The sequence below is a fragment of the Trachemys scripta genome, chromosome 2 (genome assembly GCF_013100865.1).
Source record: "Trachemys scripta elegans isolate TJP31775 chromosome 2, CAS_Tse_1.0, whole genome shotgun sequence".
NCBI classification, from domain to species: domain Eukaryota; kingdom Metazoa; phylum Chordata; order Testudines; family Emydidae; genus Trachemys; species Trachemys scripta.
The window spans coordinates 37,938,647-37,960,601 of NC_048299.1; the positions used below are offsets into that span (position 1 = coordinate 37,938,647).

Below are 21,955 nucleotides of genomic sequence, written 5' to 3' on the forward strand. Positions count from 1 at the left end.
GCCTAACAGCTGTTTGGCGGCACTTAGCGCTTTCCAGGAGGGAGGGGGGAGGAGCGGGGACAGGGCGCGCTCAGGGGAGGAAGCGGAGAAGAGGCAGGGCAGGGGTGGGGACTTGGGGGAAGGGGGTGGAATGGGCGCGGGGCGAGAGTGGTGCAGAGGCGGGGGGTGGGCAAGCATCCACCCAGCAGAGGGGAAGTCGGCGCCGTAGGGGTGAGTGGCGGGCGGGGGGGGTGAAGAGGCGAGCGGCGGGTAGGGCGGGCTGGGTGAGGAGGAGAGCAGTGGGTAGGGGACTGAGGAGAGACGCAACAAGCCAGCGGCAGGCTGGGGGATGCGGAAGGACGCGGTGGGGGGGGCGAGCAGGGAGGGGGCGGGACCTGGGGCAGAGTTGGGGCGGAGTGGGGTGGGCTGTGGGTGGGGCTGATGGCACCCCAATGTGTCCCGATATTTTAGTGTGGTGATCTGGTCACCCTATGCACAGCTCAAAGTTCTGAATGGAAATGCCTCTTCACCAGATGTACACCTCTTACAGTATTTGGTTGGGCTTTCCAATGGTCAATACCTGTTACTTCTCACTTCTTTTTAAAATGTTCAAATAAGCTAATAATCAAAACAAAATCATTCAAAACTCTGATGGAAAGGTGTGTGTGTGTGTGTGTGTGTGTGTGTGTGTGTGAGAGAGAGAGAGAGTGCATTACACGTGAGAAATGTTCCTTTTCTCCAAAACAATGTCAATTACAATAGTATCCCAATTATACAGAAACTAAGAATCTCCAGAGATGCTTCTGGAAGCTTGTTAATTATTAACAAAACAAACACTTGCCTCAAATAGAAACTAGATTCACTCAGTAACAATATCAAGAAAATTAATTTTATTTACCTAGAAAAATAGAGCTAACTGGATAACTGGTTTATGATTCATGGCACAACCCCACTAATTGACAGAGATTAGGAAGAACATTCCCCTATTAGCAGTTTGTGTTAATTAGCAGTTTGTCCTATATTTAGTATAGGATTTCTTGCATTTTCTTATGAAGAACCTGGTAGTGAATAGTATCGGAGACAAGATACTGGATTAGATGGACTAATAGTCCAAGGCAATTCCTAAATGTTTATGTAATAGAAAAAAGATGGCTACATTTTCTTAGGGCTTTAGTCTTCTCCAGAATAAAGCTTGTAGAGAAGGAACTTTTCCAAGATGGACATGAAAATAATATGTGCAGAACAACTGACTGGTTAAAATAGGACTTTAAGATAACCTTTGTTGGGAATCAAGGGTTAATCTGCAATATCAGCTTATCTTTTTTAAATTTAGCATGAGGTGGATCAGCAACTAAAGCCTGGCACTCTGTAACCCCCACTTCGAGTTTGTCAGCTGGAGTGCCAGATTGTAGGTGATCCTACCCAAGGGACAACAACTGCAATGGCTGCCAGATCCCTCTGACACCATTTCCTGGCACACTTGGAGTCACGGGTAGGGAGGGATTGGAGTAGAAACATCTGCTGAGGCCAATACAGAGGCTTTTACATGGTGTGATCTGGACAAGCAGTTTATGGGGGAAATGATGAGCTAGGGCTGCTCAGTGGGAGGGGGGCCAACCTAACTCAGAGAGACAGTGAGACAAACTAGTGTATAGCAAGCGACTTTGGGCTTTTTTATATTTGACACTGGGCCACCGTTTTCATGCAGTTACATCTGTTTTTTTTTTTATTCCGCTTCACTCTGGAGCTGCTCCCCACCCCCCAAACTATGCCCCACTCAGTGTCATAACGCAACCCCCCCATCATCATGACGCCATGACTCACACACTGCCAGCCACCCTTCTTCCCCTTTTTTGGTGCTGTTTTAGGACCAAGCAGACTTGGTTTTGGGTGGTTTTCCTGGCTGGGAGCTGCAAAAGAAAGAAGCAGAACAGCTCAGCGAATCTCTGATTATCTCCCTGTAGTGAGGCGGTGTGGTTCCCTGCCACCCCAGAGAGAGGCGAGCTCCAGCTAGCCTCTCTACACTCCCGCTCCTCACAGGGGGAGTCTTTTTGAACTGCAGTGGGAAAGTTGCATGGGTCAGGCAGTTCCAGCTCTGTGAAGACTGTGTCCAGCGTGGCAGAGCTCCGATCCAGTGCCAACTACATAGAGCCATCTGAGACCTCCACAGGACACTAGGCCAGGCAGCATGTGAGCCTGGTAGGAGTCAGGAGAGGAGGACCCTGCCCCACCGAGGTGTGAAGACACATTAAGGGAACTCACTTTGTTTAGGCTGGCTAACATTCACAGCTTTGTAGCACACAGCTCAGGACTCAATCTCAGCATATCATTTTCCTGGGAAGGTACCAGGGAGGGAGACAGGGGTTGGGAAGAGCTGTGAGTGTTGGGAGGTGGGGAATTTGTTGGTTAGTGTTGAATACTTTTTAGTTAACCCTAACTCTTTCCTTCCCCAGATCTTATTTTCCTGCTCCCTATAAAGCCCCCTGTGTTATACTGTTACTTTTTGGTGTGGAATTTCATTGCTGGAGTTTGGTTTGATGTACTTCATTGTTTCTTGTGTACTGGATTTTATACTTCTTGGCCATTAGCAACATTATTCATTTTCCCAAGGGACAACACCCTCAGGCATAATAAGGCGGCATCTTGGGTGGAGGCACCGGGCATCAGACAAAGAACCCAGGACCCTCTCCATCGGAGAACAGGAGAGAAGACACTCCAAGTAGGAAGCACCAGGGAGGAGGTTTGAGCACTTTGGGGGAGGGGCTACAACTCTAAAATGCAATAGACTTTCTGATAAACTATTCTCAATCCATTCTAAACATTCACATTCAGTAGCTATAGTAAAACTGTAAGTGGTTACAGTCATGTTTTAAGTGACAAGCACAGTAACTCAGCAGGGTCTGAACAGAAATAAATGGACTTTAAACATGTTTATGAAAAGCCCAAATAAAAGCTAAGTATTCTCAAAGAGAAGATGTCTCTAACCTAGACTGAGAAAGTGTTAGAAGATAAGACAGTTTTTGAGTACAGCAAATAAAGGGTTTATTTGGTCCTGTTTACACTAAACCACAAAACTGGTCCATTTGGGTTTGTAGATCTTTCTAGTAGATTCCTCCTGAGAAATTAGGACTTCAGAAGTCTCATCTGAGATATCTAGCTCACTAGTTTGTGCCCTCTAGGAGCCATGCCAAAAGAGATCAAGATATGAAATTCAGAGACTTGGTCAGTAATGGCAAGACTTTCAGCCTCATAGGATTGGCCTCCACCATCTCAGACAGGAAAGGTAACTAAATCTAACTTGACCATTAGATGACAATGTGGCCACCTCATGTAGAAGTGAACATATCAATGTTCACTATAATTTGCACAAAGGACTTACATATGCCACCTAGGTGTCACAAACTGTCCTGGAACCATCATTAAGTTAGTCTAGGATGGCATGACAGACAGATATGAGCAGACACCTCCTCACTGTCCGGCCTGAAACTATGGAAGCCTCGGGGTAATAGAATTAACAATCTTCTGTGGCAGTGTGCCATGTTACTGCAAACATATTGCAATGGACCACCACATCCTGATTTTAGTTAAACCAAGGTAAATCCAGAGTAACTCTACTTTCCTCAATGAACTCAAGAAAAAGGGAAGAGAGTCAACAGTAAGAAGTTTATCACCACTGCTTGGTTCTTTGAAACCTTGGTGTGCTGTCAGACCCTTTCAAGAAATATCTTTTTTAATTTAAATAAAGTAACAAGGTAAATTCAGCACTGCTACTAGACCTGGAAAGTACATGCAACAAAGCAATCGAAGGTGAATTTAACAGCTGCAAATCTGGCACACAGCATTATCTGAGAGAAGTTTAGAATCCTGCCTGCAGAGAGAAGAAAAGTGAAGAATGGCAGCTACTGGCCACTGGAACAGCTGAGTAGGTTGGTTCACCCTCTACTGAGGAGGCTGTTCAATGCACTCAGAACTTTATGCAATGCAAATTCCAATTTGCCATGTTCAGGGACATAAGCGCTACAAAGAGATGATCGGTTCTAGCATGTACCTCTGGAAGAGCCTTTTCTATATTTTCTTCCTCCTGCTGCACTATTGATTGGCTGCCTCCAGATGAAGTGAGATTCAGATAAAGGCTAGTTTGTATGTTTAAATCCTGAAATTTCTTAAGAACCATACAGTATTTTAACCATTTGACTCCCATTAACTTTTTAACCTGCATCTGAAAATGTAGGTGAAAGAGGTTACATTTCCACTGCAAATATTAATGCAGTGTCCTCTTACCAGAGACGGACTTTATCACTGGTATTTTTTTCATATATGAAGAATAAAATAAGTGTACCACTCTAAGATAGCAGCAATGCCAGTCACAACGTCAGGAGAATGAAGAGCTTTAAAATCAGGAAGGGACAAATCCTTCGGTCAACACCAGGCTGGTGTGCTGAAGAGCTCTATGAGGTTTTGTGGGAAATGAATTCTCCCCACTCAAGACTGTGGAATTACACAACAGTTATACCATGGCCACTGCTGCTACCTTACATCTACAGTTGCCTGTGCTCTCACTGCATTCCTGATCCTCAACAATGCTTCCCTTTATAATAGAGCACAAAGGGCTTCTGTGGCATTCTGCTTCCCTCCATGGTCTCTGCAAACCCACCCACAACTAGTGACAACACACAAGTTTTACTGCAATTAGGGCCCTTTATACCGGAGAAGGGATGAGTGGTATTTGCCCCCAAATCTGTTGACATACTTATGGAGGATAAACACTGCTCTAGATATACTACAGTAGATACTGTATTTTGCGGCAGCAAGATACCAAGGTATACTTGGAGGTACTGTATGTTTAATTTTAGGCAATGCTGAACATATAGTCAGACCTCAATGATAAACAATAGGCACACAACATCCAACATAAAATGTACTGTAAAAGTTGTACTGATGGAGAAAAACATTTTGGAAAACAAATGGGCAAGTATGTATAATCTGAGATAGGAAAGCATTTTCCTTGAGAAAAAAAGTATTTCCAGAAGTGCAGATTCTGGTTTCAGTTCATAACTCTTCTCATCATTCTTCGTGAATTCTAAAACTAGTGTTGGAAATTATTAAATAACTTTAAAGCTGTGACAGCAAATTACAAAATGCTAAGAAATTCAGAGAGTCTGATTTTCAATCGCAAGTAAACTGCACTTTTGCACACCATATTTGCATACACAGATATCAATTTGCATTTGCAGTGGTGATATATGTGAACAGTTAGGTATCTTGTTGGCCCTATCTATGTGCAAGTACCCAGTTTGCACACACAATTGTATATGTGCGTACAAATTGGATGCATACAATTGTGAAAACTCATCTCTGAAAATCAAACATGCAAAGTTAAGGCTGATAATATTTTTAACTCACACCATAACAACAATTTTCCTTACATATATTTGATGCATATTAATTGAATATTCTTGATTGTTTCATGTCATAGTTTGTTTGCCTGTGTTTATCTATTTTATGTATTTCAAAAGTGCCCATCACTGTATTAACTTTTAAGGAAAGCTAAATTACAGAATGAGTTTTGGATGAATTCATATTTTAAAACTTTTTGTGAACTTTTAGGTTAAGACCTTGTTAGCTAAGATTCAGCACCAGTGATATCTTTACATGACTTGAACACTCCTGAAATTAAGGATTCACACTGGAAATGCTGACACAAACTAGTTAGAATTACTATGTGGCTAATGCACAATTCTATCACTATGAAATGAGAGTGGCACATTGTCCTCATTTAGACCAGTATTCCCTGCTTTTTCTCAACAGTAAGCAGTGAAACCAGACCACTAAAAATATTACTTTGTGACAGGTGTTTCTTAATTAATCCAAAATATTCAGAGTTAACAATTATATTAATTGAAAACAATAAAGAAATATTGGATACCTTGAATCTACAGTTATGATTCCTAAATTATACATCACACTCAAAGATATTTTAAAATTTATCTTTATTTTTATTACCTGGAGTAGAATTTTCCTTGCTTTGCCCTTTGTTCATGCTGTATCCTCATGTTTTCTAATTTGACTGGACTTGGTATGAATCCTATTTCACAGCCTTCTTTTACCAACCGTCCTATCCACCAGTCATTGTTAAACTTCTAAACATACAAAGAAATGAAAATAATATTATTGGCTCATTTTATTCTTCCCCCCCCCCCCCCCCCCCCCGCAATTTGCAGTCAGTTCTTTTTTTGTATAATTCCTCTCCAGTTAGTCACTGCACTAAATTATTATGACTATGAAGAATAATCATAATTTGCAAACAATTAAAATACCATTGCATGTATGCACAAACTCTCTCTCCTAGTCTTCATGATTCTCCAGGAATCTGAGTTCCCTTCCACCTCTCCAGCTTCAACCCTTTCCATTTTACAGGTTGTTCTCTATGCTTTTCAAATATCAGCATTCCTCCTTTTCTCCCATCTTGTCTCTCTCTACAGTGGACAGTAGATACTTCTTCCATTCTGCTCCTATCACCTGTAACACCCTCCCTAACCTCCTAACACTTCCAAGCCTGTCTCTAGAGGCTTATTCTTCCTGGACGTAGCCCATGCCTTCCAACTCTTTACCTGGCATATAAAACTTTACTCTGTCAAAATCACCTTATGCTCCATCATGTGCTTTGAGACTTTGCCATTTCCTTCCTTCTTATTCCTGATCTATCACATCTACACATGCTATCTATATGGTATATTCTGATCAACTGTAACATATCCACATCCACATGAACAGACAAAAATTGAGAAATATTTTATGATATTTTTGTATGAATGGAAAAGTTACAAATAGGTTTAGCATACACGATATCCCAGTTAACAGAATGTCACTTTATGCATACATGTAACAGTGAACAGATCAGTTAGAGCCACGCTTCATTCATATTTAAATATTTGTATCAGCTTCCACTACCACACAGCTTGTAATATTAATCAATGTGCAGTAGTTAGAAGAGCAAACAGGATGCCTGGGTACCTTTAAAAAGGAAATAAAGGTAATTCAGAATATAATGGCAATGGGACAATGACACACACCGTTTATTTGTGTTCAAATTTGGTCACTTCTGTGGAATTTTTGTGATGCCTGAGACAAATTTTAAGTTTACTTGCTAGTTAAATAAGTGAACACAAGTCTGATGCTCGGTAATTAGCCTGACTGTATAATGCTGCATTCATGCCACTGGCTCCTGTCTTTGTGAATGAGAGAACAGATAGTGTTGACATGATTCTGTTCCTCAGAATTCTTAATGCAAATCCCTTTGTGTCACTGAAGATATTATATAGGATAGATTATAAAGGATTTCAGACAAGGTTTTTTTTTCTTCATCGTGCACCCTTTGAATCTGAATTATTCCCTTTTTTGTGTGCTTCATGCTCATGGGAAAAATCAACCATTAATCACCAATGTAAAATGGACTAAAAATCTCTATTTATTGTTCCCTTTCCCTAATCTCTGTCTATGTTTCTGTCCATCCATTGAGAATTCCTTTGGGAATGACTGTTCCATGAATACTGGGAAAAGCACCTACCCACCTCATGGATACTACCATTCCTTGTCTCTCTGCAGGAGCAAAAATTTGGATGATTTCAAAGAAGCGCCAGAAGTTTTTACACATGTACAGATGAATTGTTCTAATAGTTTTTATGCTGACTCCCAGCTTTTCTGCCTCTTCCACAGTTAATGACAATTGCACAGGAGGCAGATCACTTCAACAGTCAACCATGAGACCAAAGAAGCAATTTTGCAAAAGCATAGCAGTTATGCTTACAACTAGCCGGGACAAAAAATCATTACACAATAACAAGAATGCATAAATACCTCCCATTTATTGAGGCTGCAGGATAGCAGTAAACAGAAATGTGTTTATTAAGACTACTGCATCAGTGAGTAATAGGAGTTGTGGTGCCCTGTGGTGCCTCCAATTTTGGGGGCTCTTGGGAAGATCACTTTGGGGCAAAAAACACTATGGGACACTCTGCCAGGGAGCTGGGGACTTAGATTCAGGAAATAGATTCAGAAGTGAGCAACAGAAGGCTGTACCAGGCAGCTTCCCAGATAAAATTTTAAAATTATTTACTTCAGACGTTGACCTTCCACATTTTTTTCTTGCAAGTAGGGGAGAAAGAAGGAAGATTTGTGGTACGAAACTTCCTTTGTGCCCGTGTAAAATTTTTCCAAGAACTGATTGGGAGAAAGGATAGACCAATGGCACAGACAACATGGACAGACAGTCACTTGGGAGGCTAGCATAAGCATATTGATAGTTATTACATTGTTTATTTACTGTCTAATTTCTTGTAGCAATATATTTAAATGTTGTCTATGATATAATATAATTAACTGAAACCAATTAAGTTATTCCAGGAAAAAGAACAGGGCCAAGGAATTTTTTTCAGACTGAGTCACAAGCATTCGGGAGAAGTAACCGTTGGCTGCTGAATCAGAACAAATCCCTATACTGTGAGGACAGTGAATCCCTGTAGAGATTACATCATTGAACATGCAGAATGCGGAACTAGATTTGTTTTAAAGCCTACAAAAGTGATACAATCATTAGAGAACATCATCATTTTCTTTTCAAATGTTATGTATTTGAAGGCAGAATGTACAAGAGATCATGAGCACAATATTTCCAGGAAGCTACAAATCCTGTTGCATTGTTACATTTTCGTAACATTTGTACAGTGCTTTGAAAATGTAAAGTGCTATGTTAATGTTAAGTGCTATTATTATTATTATTAAAATAGTGAAAACAGCTGCAAGTTTTACTTACTTCTTTAACATGAAGAAAATCTTTTGCTTCAAATGAAATGGCCATGCCTGGAACTGGGACGTCATCATCATGTCCTGCACTATAGCCGACATTGGTCCGGACTGCAAATGCAACAGGTTTTGTCTGCAGGGCAAAAGGTAAACAGAATTTGAACATTTTTCTCTCTCAGACCTACAGAGTCAGATATACAGATACTGATGTAAACTTGATACAACCCTTCCAGGAAGTAATCTACCTAATGTTCTCCCAATTAACATAGAAAAACCACGTGTCATAAAACTTATGAAATATACGAACTGCTCTACTCAAAATATTTTTGTTCACAATGTGAACATACCAGATATATGCTAACCATTTCACTTGAGAAAAACAGCTGACATTTAGTTTCAAAGCAATAGAATTGTCAGTAATGTTCATGTAGAAATATAATTCGAAGGTCTAAATTTTCAAAAATGACTAGTGATTTTGGGCATCCAGAAATGGAAGCACCCAAAGTAGCTTGTTGCTACTGAAATCTTAGGTCAAAATGTCCATTTACAGCATACATTAGGTACAACATGTCCTTAAAAGCTCACCATCACAGTATTACATTGAAAATTTGACGATCCCAAGAGTTTTCCATCTGTTAAATAGCCCAGCTCTCTTCTCTTGGTGCTTAAAGTGTTTCCTACACTGAAAAGTACGTGTATAAAAATGACATTCTGAAGTTCCATGTTTATTTTATCTCAATTGTTCCATATCATATTTTCTCATTTTATGAATGTAAGAATGTATTTTAGCACTGCAGACTCACTCTGGATCTCAAAGTTCATTTTAGCTAATGCATTAATACCACTGAATACCACTAAAACATTCTTCAGTCCAATTCTGCCCTCCCTTACAAGAGGGTTGCAAATTTAACCATGATCAGAAGTTGATTGCAATTGGAACTCTCTCATAGCTGTGTTGGCTTTGCAGTGCAAAAAGAAGAAAATACTAGAGAAAGCTTATTTTAAAGTAAGCAGATCTGAAGTCTACGCTTATGTGATTATGTGTTATGCTTATGTATAATATTATGCATTAAAATATTTTGAGAGGAAATGCCCTTAAATATGCATAGAGGGTTTGATTCTACACTCATTTAAGTCAATGGTACAGTATCAGGCCTAGAAAGCATATCTGTTGAGTAAGAAGATGCCAACTTTACCCAGTCACTTCTCAGAGGAAAACCGTACTTTAAGGTTAGTGGTACAGTAAGACTAAGTTACAAAATATAATAACCATTGTTAACAAACAATTAAATGTAAGAAAACCTATGTAAATGCAACATTAATGTACACATTTTAAAAACCCAAATCATGAAAGTAAAAAATGTGGATTCTCAAAGCAATATTAAAGCAAACATTGTCCAGGTAGTAGAGTCTCACTCATTTGCAATAATGACTACTCCTGGGGGAGTTCTGTGTCTCTGTGCATGTGCAGAATTCATGTCCCCCACAGTTTTCTTTGCTTCCCCATAGAAAAATGACTTCTGATGGGGAAGCAAAGGGAAGCTGCAAGAGCGGTCACACATCCCTCCCTGGCAGCATAGGCAGGTCATTTCAGGCATCCAGACCAGCTGGTAGAGACATAAATCATGGGGGGGAGGGGCTGGGCAGTCATGCGTGTGTGTGTGTGTGTGTGTGTGTGTGTGTGTGTGTGTGTGTGTGTGTGTGTGTGTGAGAGAGAGAGAGAGAGAGAGAGACACTCTGTCCCTCTCGCTTGCCATTGTGGCATGCCTGGCATGGAGGGGCAGAGCTTAGGCTTGGGACAGCCTCTGTCCTCTCAGGCAGAGCAGAATGTAGCAGCCTGCCTGCTTAGTGAATTGTTCCCATTGTCTTTGTGAATTCCCCCAGGAGTACAAAATAGGTGTAAAAGTTTTAAGCCTCCTTTACATTGCCAGACTGGTGTAAAGGACATTATGGCCTTATAAATGCTTATGGTGCTTTAGTGATTAGAACTGGTCTAAATTTTTGGACTGAAAAAGTTTCCTATCAAAATGTGGCCCATGAACTGTTTGCTACTGACTTTTCTGGAGATGGTCAGTAGCCAATATAAACTGTGAATTTATTCCCAAGCCCTCACTTGCTCTTCAGTTGCCTATGATGTAACACTGAGCATATGGCTGCATATATTTGTTGACTAACAACTAGAAATAAAGGGCCAAACTTAGCTACATTACTATTAGACAAAGGGGATTTAGGGATTTCCTCCAGTGCTCCCCACTCCCATTCTCCATCCACTGTATTGTTGTTTAAATAAATTACCCAAGTAATTGAAACCAGCATGATTATACTGCATTATTTTGATAAATAAAATATGTAGAATTTTGTAGAATTTTTATTTTTTTGGTGCAGAATTCCCCCACAAGTACAACTCAACACAAAGTACAGACTTTTCTGATTTAAGTAAATGAACAAATAACTTATACAATCAAAGAAATGGCATAATAAAATAATTAGTTTATTTAATTTTACAGATGCAGCTTACTTTTGATTATTTTTGATAATACATAGTTTACTAATAAATATTCTGTAGGCTGCTGTGTAATTTGCTGAATAATAATTGTGGATTTCATTTAAATTTCTCCAAATTATTATCCAAAATCTAAGCTTTAATCTAACAAGGTGAGGGAAAAAGAGCCAGATCCTTGGGGATGGGTCAAACTATGTTTGTTGCAAGACTCAGGGTGATTCTGCCTTGATCCTTGACCCAACCAGAGCCCTAACCAGATCCCTGAATAATTTAGAACAGCCTAAATTATGCCACCTACAGCAGTCCCCGAGGGCCTGTTCTGCTGGCTTAGAATCCTTGTAGTGCAGGGTACTTTGGAGTCCACCTCCTGCTGCTCCAGGCCATGCTTTTGGGCCACTCAGAAATTCCCCTGATATCAGGAGTCCCCAGAAGCCCTGATAGGCCAACTCTCTGTTCCCTTAGTGCTGCAGATCTGCCTCAAACTCCCAAGTCCTTATGGTTGCTAAAATAGTTTCAAAGTGTGAACTGGAGATAACTGATGCCCTATCCAACTTAATAGAGTATTAACACATCTTTGTGACAGTTTCAATGTCATCGTTAACTATCTCACTGCTGATTGTTTTAGCAGACGCACAAAGTAAACGTGATTATGGTATAGACACTTCTAGATTTGGAGACAGAAATTGGGGTGTGTTAAAGCAAGTAGCTAATTGCTGTAAAGTGTTGCTAGGGTGATGGATGAACAATTCAACACACTGCATCCCAAGTATAAAGACACCACTGTCTCTGCCCAAAAAAGAGAAGGGAAAAAAGGCAAAGCATCCTAACCCCACAGCAAAAGCGACAGCTGCCTCAAACCAAAATCATCTGATACATTTACCTGGATACCAAAAAGCCCCTAGTGCCATATTCAGGTTTCCCCTGACATATTGTACTATCACATTACTTATTAGTACTGGCATTGCAGCAGTATAAAATAATAGGATTTAATATAAAAATAAACAAACAAACAATACTCGGTATAGCTATTATTCGGTGTTGTTTGGATTGGAAAGGGAGGTGGGCCCTGAGGGGGAGAAGAGTCTCTGCTGCTTAATTTAAGCCGAATGTGCTGCATAGGCTGTGGGATACATTATGTTTTGCAAGAGTAATGGAGTCTCAGTACTATAATGGTTCACTGCAGGCCTTAGCTATGATATCTTTGCTGAGAAGTGGAATAAAACAGATGTTTCTTTTTGTGAGAATTACTGGTTTGCACATCTGCAAAGTGGCAATTAGGGGGACTGTACTGTATTTATGTAGTATTTTCAATTATTTATTCTATTAAATGTAAAAGTGCAAGGTAGCTGAGTTACTGTGGAAACTTTATTTTAGGTCTTGTACATTTAAGACCTCAGTCGTACTGTTGCAGTAATGTAGGTTTTTTAAAATTAATTTTCCAAAGAAAAAAAAATGGCACCTTTATGTGATCTTAATGTACCTGCAATAGCACAACTTATCTAAATGGGCAACCTGGAAAGAGTTTTGCAGTTGGAAGGTTGAAACTGTGAGCTTCTTTTCGGTGATGTGGGGGTGGGCTGTCAGGATCGTTTCTATAGCTGGATTTGAATAGGGAGTTCCACTGGTGGTAAATATAGGAAGCGGAGTTTTCGGATAGGGCTGCTTGAATAAGTACTACTCAACATAGTTAAGGGTTATGATACCTGACCTGTAATAATTTCTTCACACATTTTCCCCCAAACTTCACAAAGTGACTATAAATCATAGAATATCAGGGTTGGAAGGGATCTCAGGAGGTCATCTAGTCCAAGCCCCTTCTCAAAGCAGGACCAATCCCTAGACAGATGTTTGTCCCAGATCCCTAAATGGCTCCCTGAAGGATTGAACTCACAATCCTGGGTTTAGCAGGCCAATGCTCAAACCACTGAGCTATTCCTCCCCCAATCATCTAATCATAGATGACTTAGCTATATGCCAAGTTTGAAGTTTTAAAAATCAGCTATTTCAATCATCTGAGTGAAGACAGTGAACGATTATTAGAACATAATCCTCATATTAGTCATTTTCATGAGGCTATAACACAAAGCCACAGTCTAGACTGAAAATACAGTCTAGACAACACAGCCTATTGGCATGTACTCATATTCATTGTGAAACTAACTTACGTTTTCTTTGGAACAGACTTTACAAATGATGGGACCTTAGCCAAAGACAAGAATACTTAGCCCATTTTTACAGACCCATTAGCACTCTATGAAGATCAGAATTTACCATCTAAGGACAGTATCAGCCTTTCTCCTACCCACACCAGTTACAGTTCTTTCTTACTTATGCCAACAGTATGTGAAAGTAGTTGCCACAGTTGCCCAAAATAGTTCATTCTGATGTTAAAACAAATGATAACCTTCCACAATAGCAACAAATGAATAATGCATCAACTCTTGTGTAGTCACAAGTCCTCACTCTTATGGTTAAACCAGCCAGATGGAGCAAAAGACTGGCAAATGATATTCCCTTTTACTCTATAATTTAGGAATTATTTCTCCTTATCAGATATTTGAAAATATTTCAACTAGTTGACTTGGGATGACAAGTTCCAATGTGGGGACAAGACAGCTAGGGTAAAGAGATTCCATTGTCTTTCCCTATGTTGTAAAAGAAAGTTGTGAAGTTATGCATGAGTAGATGTGAAAATAATTGGTTGAAACTTCAGGTTTCACTTAATTGGGGAAAAGTTATTTATGTAACTTACACTTGCTTCACTGGATTCAATGTAAAAGTCAAACAAGAAACATTCATATGAGATTTGAAAACAGACATGCGTTCAAAGAAGTGCACAAAAACACTATGAAATTCTGATCTTTTGCACTTTCATGATCTATTTTTATAACTCAGATGACTAATTCATAGCCTCTTATTGTATTAATTCCTGCCACCTCACCTTCTCAATCCATCTCTCTCTTTCTCTAGCTCTACTTGTCTGTATGATTCTTTTGTTGCCCTGCACCTTCCAAGTAACAAGTCTGTTAATAACTGAGAAACACTTTGGAATCTTCGAATCTACCATTATAAAAGTTGGCAAGTTTAGGTCAAATTGGAGTGAGATGGGGAAAAAAAAGCTGCTAGGTCAGAACTACCTAACACCTGTTATTTTCCATGTCACTCCAATTTGACGTAAATGTGCCAACTTTTATAATGGTAGATTCGAAGAATCCAAAGTGTTCCTCAGTTATTCTTTCAATCACAGCTAATGATGTAAAACTAAAATTGTACTTTCAATTAATGGTTTTCAAGGCCACGTGCCCCAGAAAGTGCCTGACCTTACTACTGTGAAATGACTGGAGACTAACCCAGTTCATTTGTTTATCTTTTCTTTCCTGGAGTAAGTCTGAACTGCTATATCCAATATAGCTTATCATTCCCAGTCTATATCCTTTCTACTCTACAGAATGGAACCTGTAGATCTTTTGAAGGAATCTCATTCCTAAAATGACAAACATAGGAAGAGATATCCAACAGCAAAGGGCTAATATATATACACATGCCTTTTCTGACGCTGAGCATTTTAAGAATTATGTACAACATCCTTGTTCACATGCCTTTTTTTCTCTTTTATCTTCTCTGTCAACAAGCTGACAGAAATCACTAATTAACTTGACAATCATACAACTATAAAATCATTAAACATATCTTTTGCATTCCTTTGTGTGTCACAAAAGAAAAAGGAATTTAAGATGAGCCCTCAGCACTCAAAGATCAGTTTGGAATGAAATGCAAACAAATAGTCTGTTTCTTAAAACCCAATATGCTTGTTGAAATAGCCACTTGTATCTATAGGATCAGTTTTACAAGCTATTGTCTAAGATGTCTAAGTACTTTGAGCTATTAGAAATGTTTTCTTACACGTGATTCAAGTACAGTAAAATATCTTTATGATACTAACCTCCTTGGTACCACATCAGTGACTAAGCGTTGCACAGTACATTTAGAATTATTTACTTGCATCTCATTTAAGAACAACATTAATTCATAACATTAGGTACTCTGTTAATATAACACTTTTAACATGAAAAAATGTTGTTACTTCACTTTTCATTTTTCAGCACTGTATTTGTAAAAAGGATATTACACTGTTTGCCAGATGCACAAAAAGTAACAGCTGATCATAGAAGATGAGGAAGGGACCTCAGGAGCTCATCTAGTCCAACCCCCTGCTCAAAGGATGACCAATCCCCAGACAGATCAGATTTTTGCCCCAGATCCCTAAATAGCCCCCTCAAGGATTAAACTCACAACCCTGAATTTAGCAAGCCAATGCTTAAATCACTGAGCTATCCTTCCTTCCTTTCTTCCTCCCCGTATAGCGTGTGCACATAACACATTGCATTAAGCCCCATGTTCATCACAGCTGGCTAAACACTCAGGTTTAACTTTGCAAGTTTAATTCTGACATCATCATGACCTCTAGGAAAAGGGCTTCCATTAAACATAAAATAGTTGTTTTCTTGGTGTCCTCCCAATCAGTCATTTTCAGAATTGGAGGTAAAATTGTTTGTGCTCTGTAGGTTATACCACCACAATAATCTCTCTTCTCAAACTTTTATTTTGTTTTAAACCACACACTACAAAGATGTCTTGGATTATTTCTTTATTAACAGAAAAATATTCAAAATATTAGCTGAATTCTTTTTGGCTCTGTATTACAGCAACACAGAATAAGACAGATGGCCAAATTCTACTTTCCATTATACATATGTAAATCCAGAGTCTAAACTGGATTAACACTGGCACAAAATGAGCATAAAATCTTGCCCCACGACCAAAAGTGCAGAAGGTCCTGCCCGAAGTAAAGCTGTTTTGGTTCCACTTTACAGGCAGCAAGGAGGCTAGATTTCACATTCCCAAACAGAGGTGTGCACCTCCACTGTATTGCAGTTCCCAAAGTCCTCAGAGGTTCACTCTATGGCTATGTCTACACAGCACCCCACTACTAAAGTGAAGCATGATCTTTAGCTTGGCTCTACTTTCATGCTTTCTGGCTTGCCAGGCCTATCAGAGAGCCACATGGACCCTGGTTCTATTGCATATGAGCACAACCCACTCATAGGGGTCAGGGCCGGCTCCAGGCACCAGTATTCCAAACAGGTGCTTGGGGCAGCAATCTGTAAGGGGCGGCAGTCCATGTGTTTTTGCCGCTCCAAGCAGCGCGCCGAATTGCCGCCGCGGACGGCGGGGGCAGTCTGTCTGCAATTAGGGCGGCATGCGCGTTTCCGCAGCGGCGGCAATTCGGGGGCAGCTTCTACGTTCAGCTGCCCGCGGTGGCAATTCGGCGGCTTCTGTCTTCCGGCTGAAGACAAAAGCTGCCGCCCGGGAAACGCGCGTGCCGCCCTAACGGCACACAGACTGCCCCCGCCATCTGCAGCGTCAATTCGGCGCGCTGCTTGGGCTGGCAAAAACAGTAGAGCCGGCCCTGCATAGGGTGCCAACTTTCTAATGGCACATAACTGAACATCCTGCCCTGCCCCTTCCCTGAAGCCCTGTCCTGCTCTGCCCCTTTTCCGAGGGCCTGCCCCCGCTCGCTCCATCCCCCATTCTCTCCATTGCTTGCTCTCCCCCACTCTCACTCACTTTTACCAGGCTAGGGTGCGGGGTTGGGGTAAGGGAGGGGGATAAGGCTCCATCTGGGGGTGTGGGCTCTGGGATGGGGCCGGGATGAGGGGTTTGGGGTGTGGGAGAGTGCTCTGGGATCGGGGTGTGGGCTCCCCAGGGGCCGCAATGACCTGGCAGCCACTTCCAGGAACCACACAGAGCTAGGGCAGGCAGGGAGCCTGCCTTAGCCCCCCGTTCCCTTGGCAGTGCCAACCAGAGCCACCAGGGTCCCTTTTCGACCGGGCATTCTGACCGAAAACCGGATGCCTGGCAACTCTACTCACTCAAGGGCCAGAGATGATTGCAGTCTCTGTGCCCAGGAGATGCAAGATCTGGTCTTTCAGTATACTTCAATGGGACAGAAGGAGGCGAGGCCATGTATTTACACCGTCTCATGCACTGAACATCCTAAACTGACACACATTGAGGAGAGACTGACTGCCTCTATAATAAAAAATATTTACCATAAAAATGGCCATGTTACTCAGACTGAGCATTAAAATGGGGTAGAATAAAAATACTTGCTAATCATTATTAGACTACCAATCAATATCCATATATTCACAGGTATGCTTCCAAACGACCTTTATGGGAAGGAACATTCCAGAGTCTCTGCTTGCATGAGTCACAGTGTCAGTGCCACCATGTTTCTAGAGCGAGAAAAAAATGTGTGTCCTCTTCATAGAGATCAAACCAAGTATATGATACTACTACTCTAATTATCCTCTAGATTGTAGTTGATATTTGCTAAAAAAGCAAGTTATTTAACATGGAGCTATGTATAGGAGCAAAAGCAGTCATATATGCAATGAATTTAGCAATTCATAATATTCAGTAGCTATTGTAAAAAACCTCACAGTAATAGTAACATTCTGATTAAGTTATAAATTACCATTTTGTAAAAAAATAAATACATAAAACTCTGACTGTCTTGAATTTACAAATGGTCTCTTTATGTAGACTAGCTGAGAAAGTGACTTTTTATACACCATTATCCATTTTGCAGCAGAAAATAGAGAAATAACTACGATTACACTGCCAAATCCTGAGTAATAATTCATCATTAAATAGCACAGCACACAATATGTCATTCGCTTCTGTTAAAAATTAGTTTTTCAAAAGAAGTTCTACTTAACAGTCATTGTAAGAAAGGATCTGAAAGCAAGCATAGAAATATTAAGGAGCAATCAAAACCAAGCACTGACACAAGAGATAACATGCATGCCTGCCTTTCTAAAACATTTATTCTCTGGTACAAAAATGCTCACATGAGTGTCCTGCTCACTCATATTGTAATAGTGAAAGAGTACTATAGACTGACTAACCACTAACTCATGCTGCACTATCACCAATAGGAATCTTCAAAAATCTTAGCAATAAGTCAATACTTCTTAGCAATGCTCTAAAGATTTCTTATTAAAGGGCAACATCTCACTTCTCAGACAGAGGAGAAAATGAAAAGTAATTCCAAAGGAGATAAATGCAGCAGCTATAAATTCTCTTCAATTTACTTCTCCATCCAGGGAATAGCTGTGGAACTTGGAGTAGTAAATAAAGCAAAATCTGACTGCAGAAATTCATTTAATTGAATATTTTATGTGATCAAAATTCAAAACTCTAATTCACTGTTGAAGGTCAAACACTGATTTCTTCACATAGATAAAACGTAAGTCCCTGAATTTAACATTTTACAAGATAAATAGACCCATGATATGCAACATTGTTGCTTTTTGCAATTCATGATACTAACAGGATAAAGTACAATATGTCACATTTTCATGCAATTGCTTACCTCACTAGGGTAAAAATAGTATGCCAAAATATCATGCCAAATAACTGTCTTTCACTCTTTCTTTTAATCCATATATAATTTAAACACACATCTAGCATTTCACTCTGTATTCTACAATTCTAAAATTAGAAAGGGTCAAAGAAGTTAAGTACTTTCTGTTCATTTTCTAAATCTCTCTGAAAATGTGATGACAGTTTAGCACTCAGTTAATCCATAGTTTGGACTACAAGGACAGATGCTACCAGATGTTAAACAGTTTTACATTTTATCTTTCTAAGAGAAATGCTGTCATTTGACCAGGCACCTCCTTATCTTTAGAATGTATATATTCTAACAACAACAACAACAAAAAATCACATCAGAAAACAACACTAAAAGTCAGATTTTTAAATAGAGAGGTCTATGCACAAAATGGGTGAGCAATTACCATACCATGGGTGTAAGTGGGGGAAAAAATCATGTAAGGGACCATTGTGATCATCTAGTATGACCTCGTGTAGGGTGACCAGATGTCCCAATTTTATAGGGACGGTCCCGATTTTGGGGTCTTTTTCTTATGTAGGCTCCTATTACTCCCCACCCCCTGTCCCGATTTTTCACATTTGCTGTCTGGTCACCCTAACCTCGTGTAATAGCACTTTCAAAATACTGTAATTATTACAACATATCTTTTAGAAACACTTCCTATCTTGATTTAAAAATTGTCAGTGATGGAGAATCCACCATGACCTTTGGTAAGTTGTTCCAATGATTAATTTTCCTCACTCTTAAAAATGTATGCCTTATTTCCAGTCTGAACATACCTAGTTTCAATTTCCAAACACTGGATCATGTTATCCCTTTCTCTGATAGACTGAAGAGCCCTTTATTAAATATTTGTTCCCCATGTAGGTACTTTCAGACTGTAATCAAGTTACCCCTTAACTTTCCATTTGTTAAGCTAAATAGATTGAACTCTTTGAATCTACCACTGTAAGGCATGTTTTCTAATACTTTAATCATTCTTGCAGATCTTCTCTGAACCCCTCCAATTTATCAACATCCTTCTTGAGTTGTGGACACCAGAACTGGACACACAAGATTTCAACAGTAGTCACACCAGTGCCAAGTATAGAGTTAAAACAACCTTTTGCTCCTACTTGAGATTCCCTGGTTCATGCATCCAAGAATTGCATTAGCCCTTTTGGTCACAACATCACCGTGGAAGCTTATATTCAGCTGATTATCCACTATGATCTCCAAACCTTTTTCAGAGTAACTGCTTCCCAGGACAGATTCTCCATCTTGCAAGTATGGCCTACACTCTTTTTTCCTTAGATATAGACATATAAAAACACATACTGTTTGCTTGCACCCATCTTACCAAGTGATCCAGATTGCTCTATATAAGTGACCTGTCCTCTTCATTATTTACCATTTACTTTGGTCATCTGCAAACTATGAGTAATCATTTTATGTTTTTTTCCAGTTCATTAATAAAAATGTTAAATAACACAGAGACACTACAAAGCACTATAAAAAACACTTGTTCACTTGATGATTCCCCATTTACAATTACATTTGAGTCCTGCCCATTACCCAGTTTTAATCCAGTTAATGTGTGCCATGTTAATTTTATATTTTTTAAGTTGTTTTAACCAAAATGTCATGTGATATACCAAGTCAAATGCCTTACCGAAGTCTAAGTCTATTACTCCATTATCTATACAGCCAAACTTGTAATCTCATAAATTATATATATGTGTATGTTAGTTTAACAGGATCTATTTTCCATAAACCCATGTTGATTTGCATTAATTACACTATCCTCTTTTAATTTCTTTATTAATCAAATCCCATATCAGCTGCTCCATTAGCTTCTCTGGGATCAATGTCAGACTGTTTATCCAGGTTCTCATTTACCCTACACATTGACACAACATTAGTTTTCTTCCAGTCTTCTGCAACTCCCCCAGTGATCCTATAATTATTGAAAATCAACATTAATGATCCATCAAGCTCCTCAGCCAGCTCTTTAAAACTCCTGGATGCAAGTTATCCAGGCCTGCTGCTTTAAAAATGTTTAACTTTAGCAGCTGCTGTTTAACAACCTCCTGAGCTACTGGGGGAGGGATTGCTCAGTGGTTTGAGCATTGGCCTACTAAACCCAGGGTTATGAGTTCAATCCTTGAGGGAACCACTTAGGGATCTGGGGCAAAATCAGTACTTGGTCCTGCTAGTGAAGGCAGGAGGCTGGACTCAATGACCTTTCAAGGTCCCTTCCAGTTCTAGGAGATAAATTATTTTTAAAAAAATTTAGTGGAATGGAAAGCATTATCCTATGATATGATTACATCATGTTTTTTGCCCCAAATACAGAACAAAATATTTATTGAGCACTTCTGCCTTTTCTGCATTATTATTGGTAATTCTACCATTTCCATCCAGTAATGAATCCTAACAATCACAATGGTCCTTTTTGTTCCTACTTTATTTTAAAAACTCCATATTGTTCATAACTCTGATGGCCTTGTGTCCTTTTGCTTCCCTTATCAATTTTCTACAATATCTAGCTTCTAACTTCCTCTTTCTTTCATTTGTTATACATTTTTTAAAATGTATAGCAGCCTTCCTATCCTTTCTAAACCTGGTCATTTTTTAAACCAAGATAGCCTTCTTCAATTGTGGCTTTTGAGGCATCTAGTAAAATGATCTTAAGCCATTCCCTCTGATCATTCACATTTTTCTGATTAAATTGTTGCTGATCTGGCTCATAATTGCTTTCAGCTTTGTTAAATTGGTCCTTTTACAGCATCAAGTGTGTGTGTATAATATATATATCACTGATCTGACTTTATTCTGTTTTCACATTGGAAATGTGATCAAGTTATGATTGTACCCAAATTACCAGTATTTTTAGTTCTGTGATCACTTCCTCTTAGTCTGTCAAGACAAGATCTAATATAGAATCCCTCTGTGTTGGATGCAGCAGTTTTACAGTACTTTTACACCAGACTGCCCCCATTCCAGTATGACCTTGATTTAAATCAGCAAGGAGGAAACTTTTATTTAAATCAGGGATCGGCAACCTTTGGCATGCGGCTCGCCAGGGTAAGCACCCTGGCGGGCAGGGCCGGTTTGTTTACCTGCCGCATCCGCAGGTTGGCCGATCGCGGCTCCCACTGCCCGCGGTTCGCCGCTCCAGGCCAATGGGGGTGGCGGGAAGCAGTGACGAACACATCCCTCAGCCC

General features: G+C 39.8%; 1 protein-coding gene across 4 annotated transcripts in view; it reads right to left on the reverse strand.

Annotated features, from left to right (window-relative positions):
• Nucleotides 1–21,955, reverse strand: part of CACNB2 (calcium voltage-gated channel auxiliary subunit beta 2) — a 370,084-nt gene that overhangs the window by 42,892 nt on the left and 305,237 nt on the right. For all 4 annotated transcript variants that reach the window (XM_034760328.1, XM_034760327.1, XM_034760330.1 and 1 more), the window contains 2 exons: nucleotides 8,792–8,914; nucleotides 5,983–6,119 (listed from right to left, as the gene is read on the reverse strand). In XM_034760328.1, coding sequence (XP_034616219.1) covers nucleotides 5,983–6,119; nucleotides 8,792–8,914 — 260 coding nt within the window. The remainder of the gene's footprint in view (nucleotides 1–5,982; nucleotides 6,120–8,791; nucleotides 8,915–21,955) is intronic.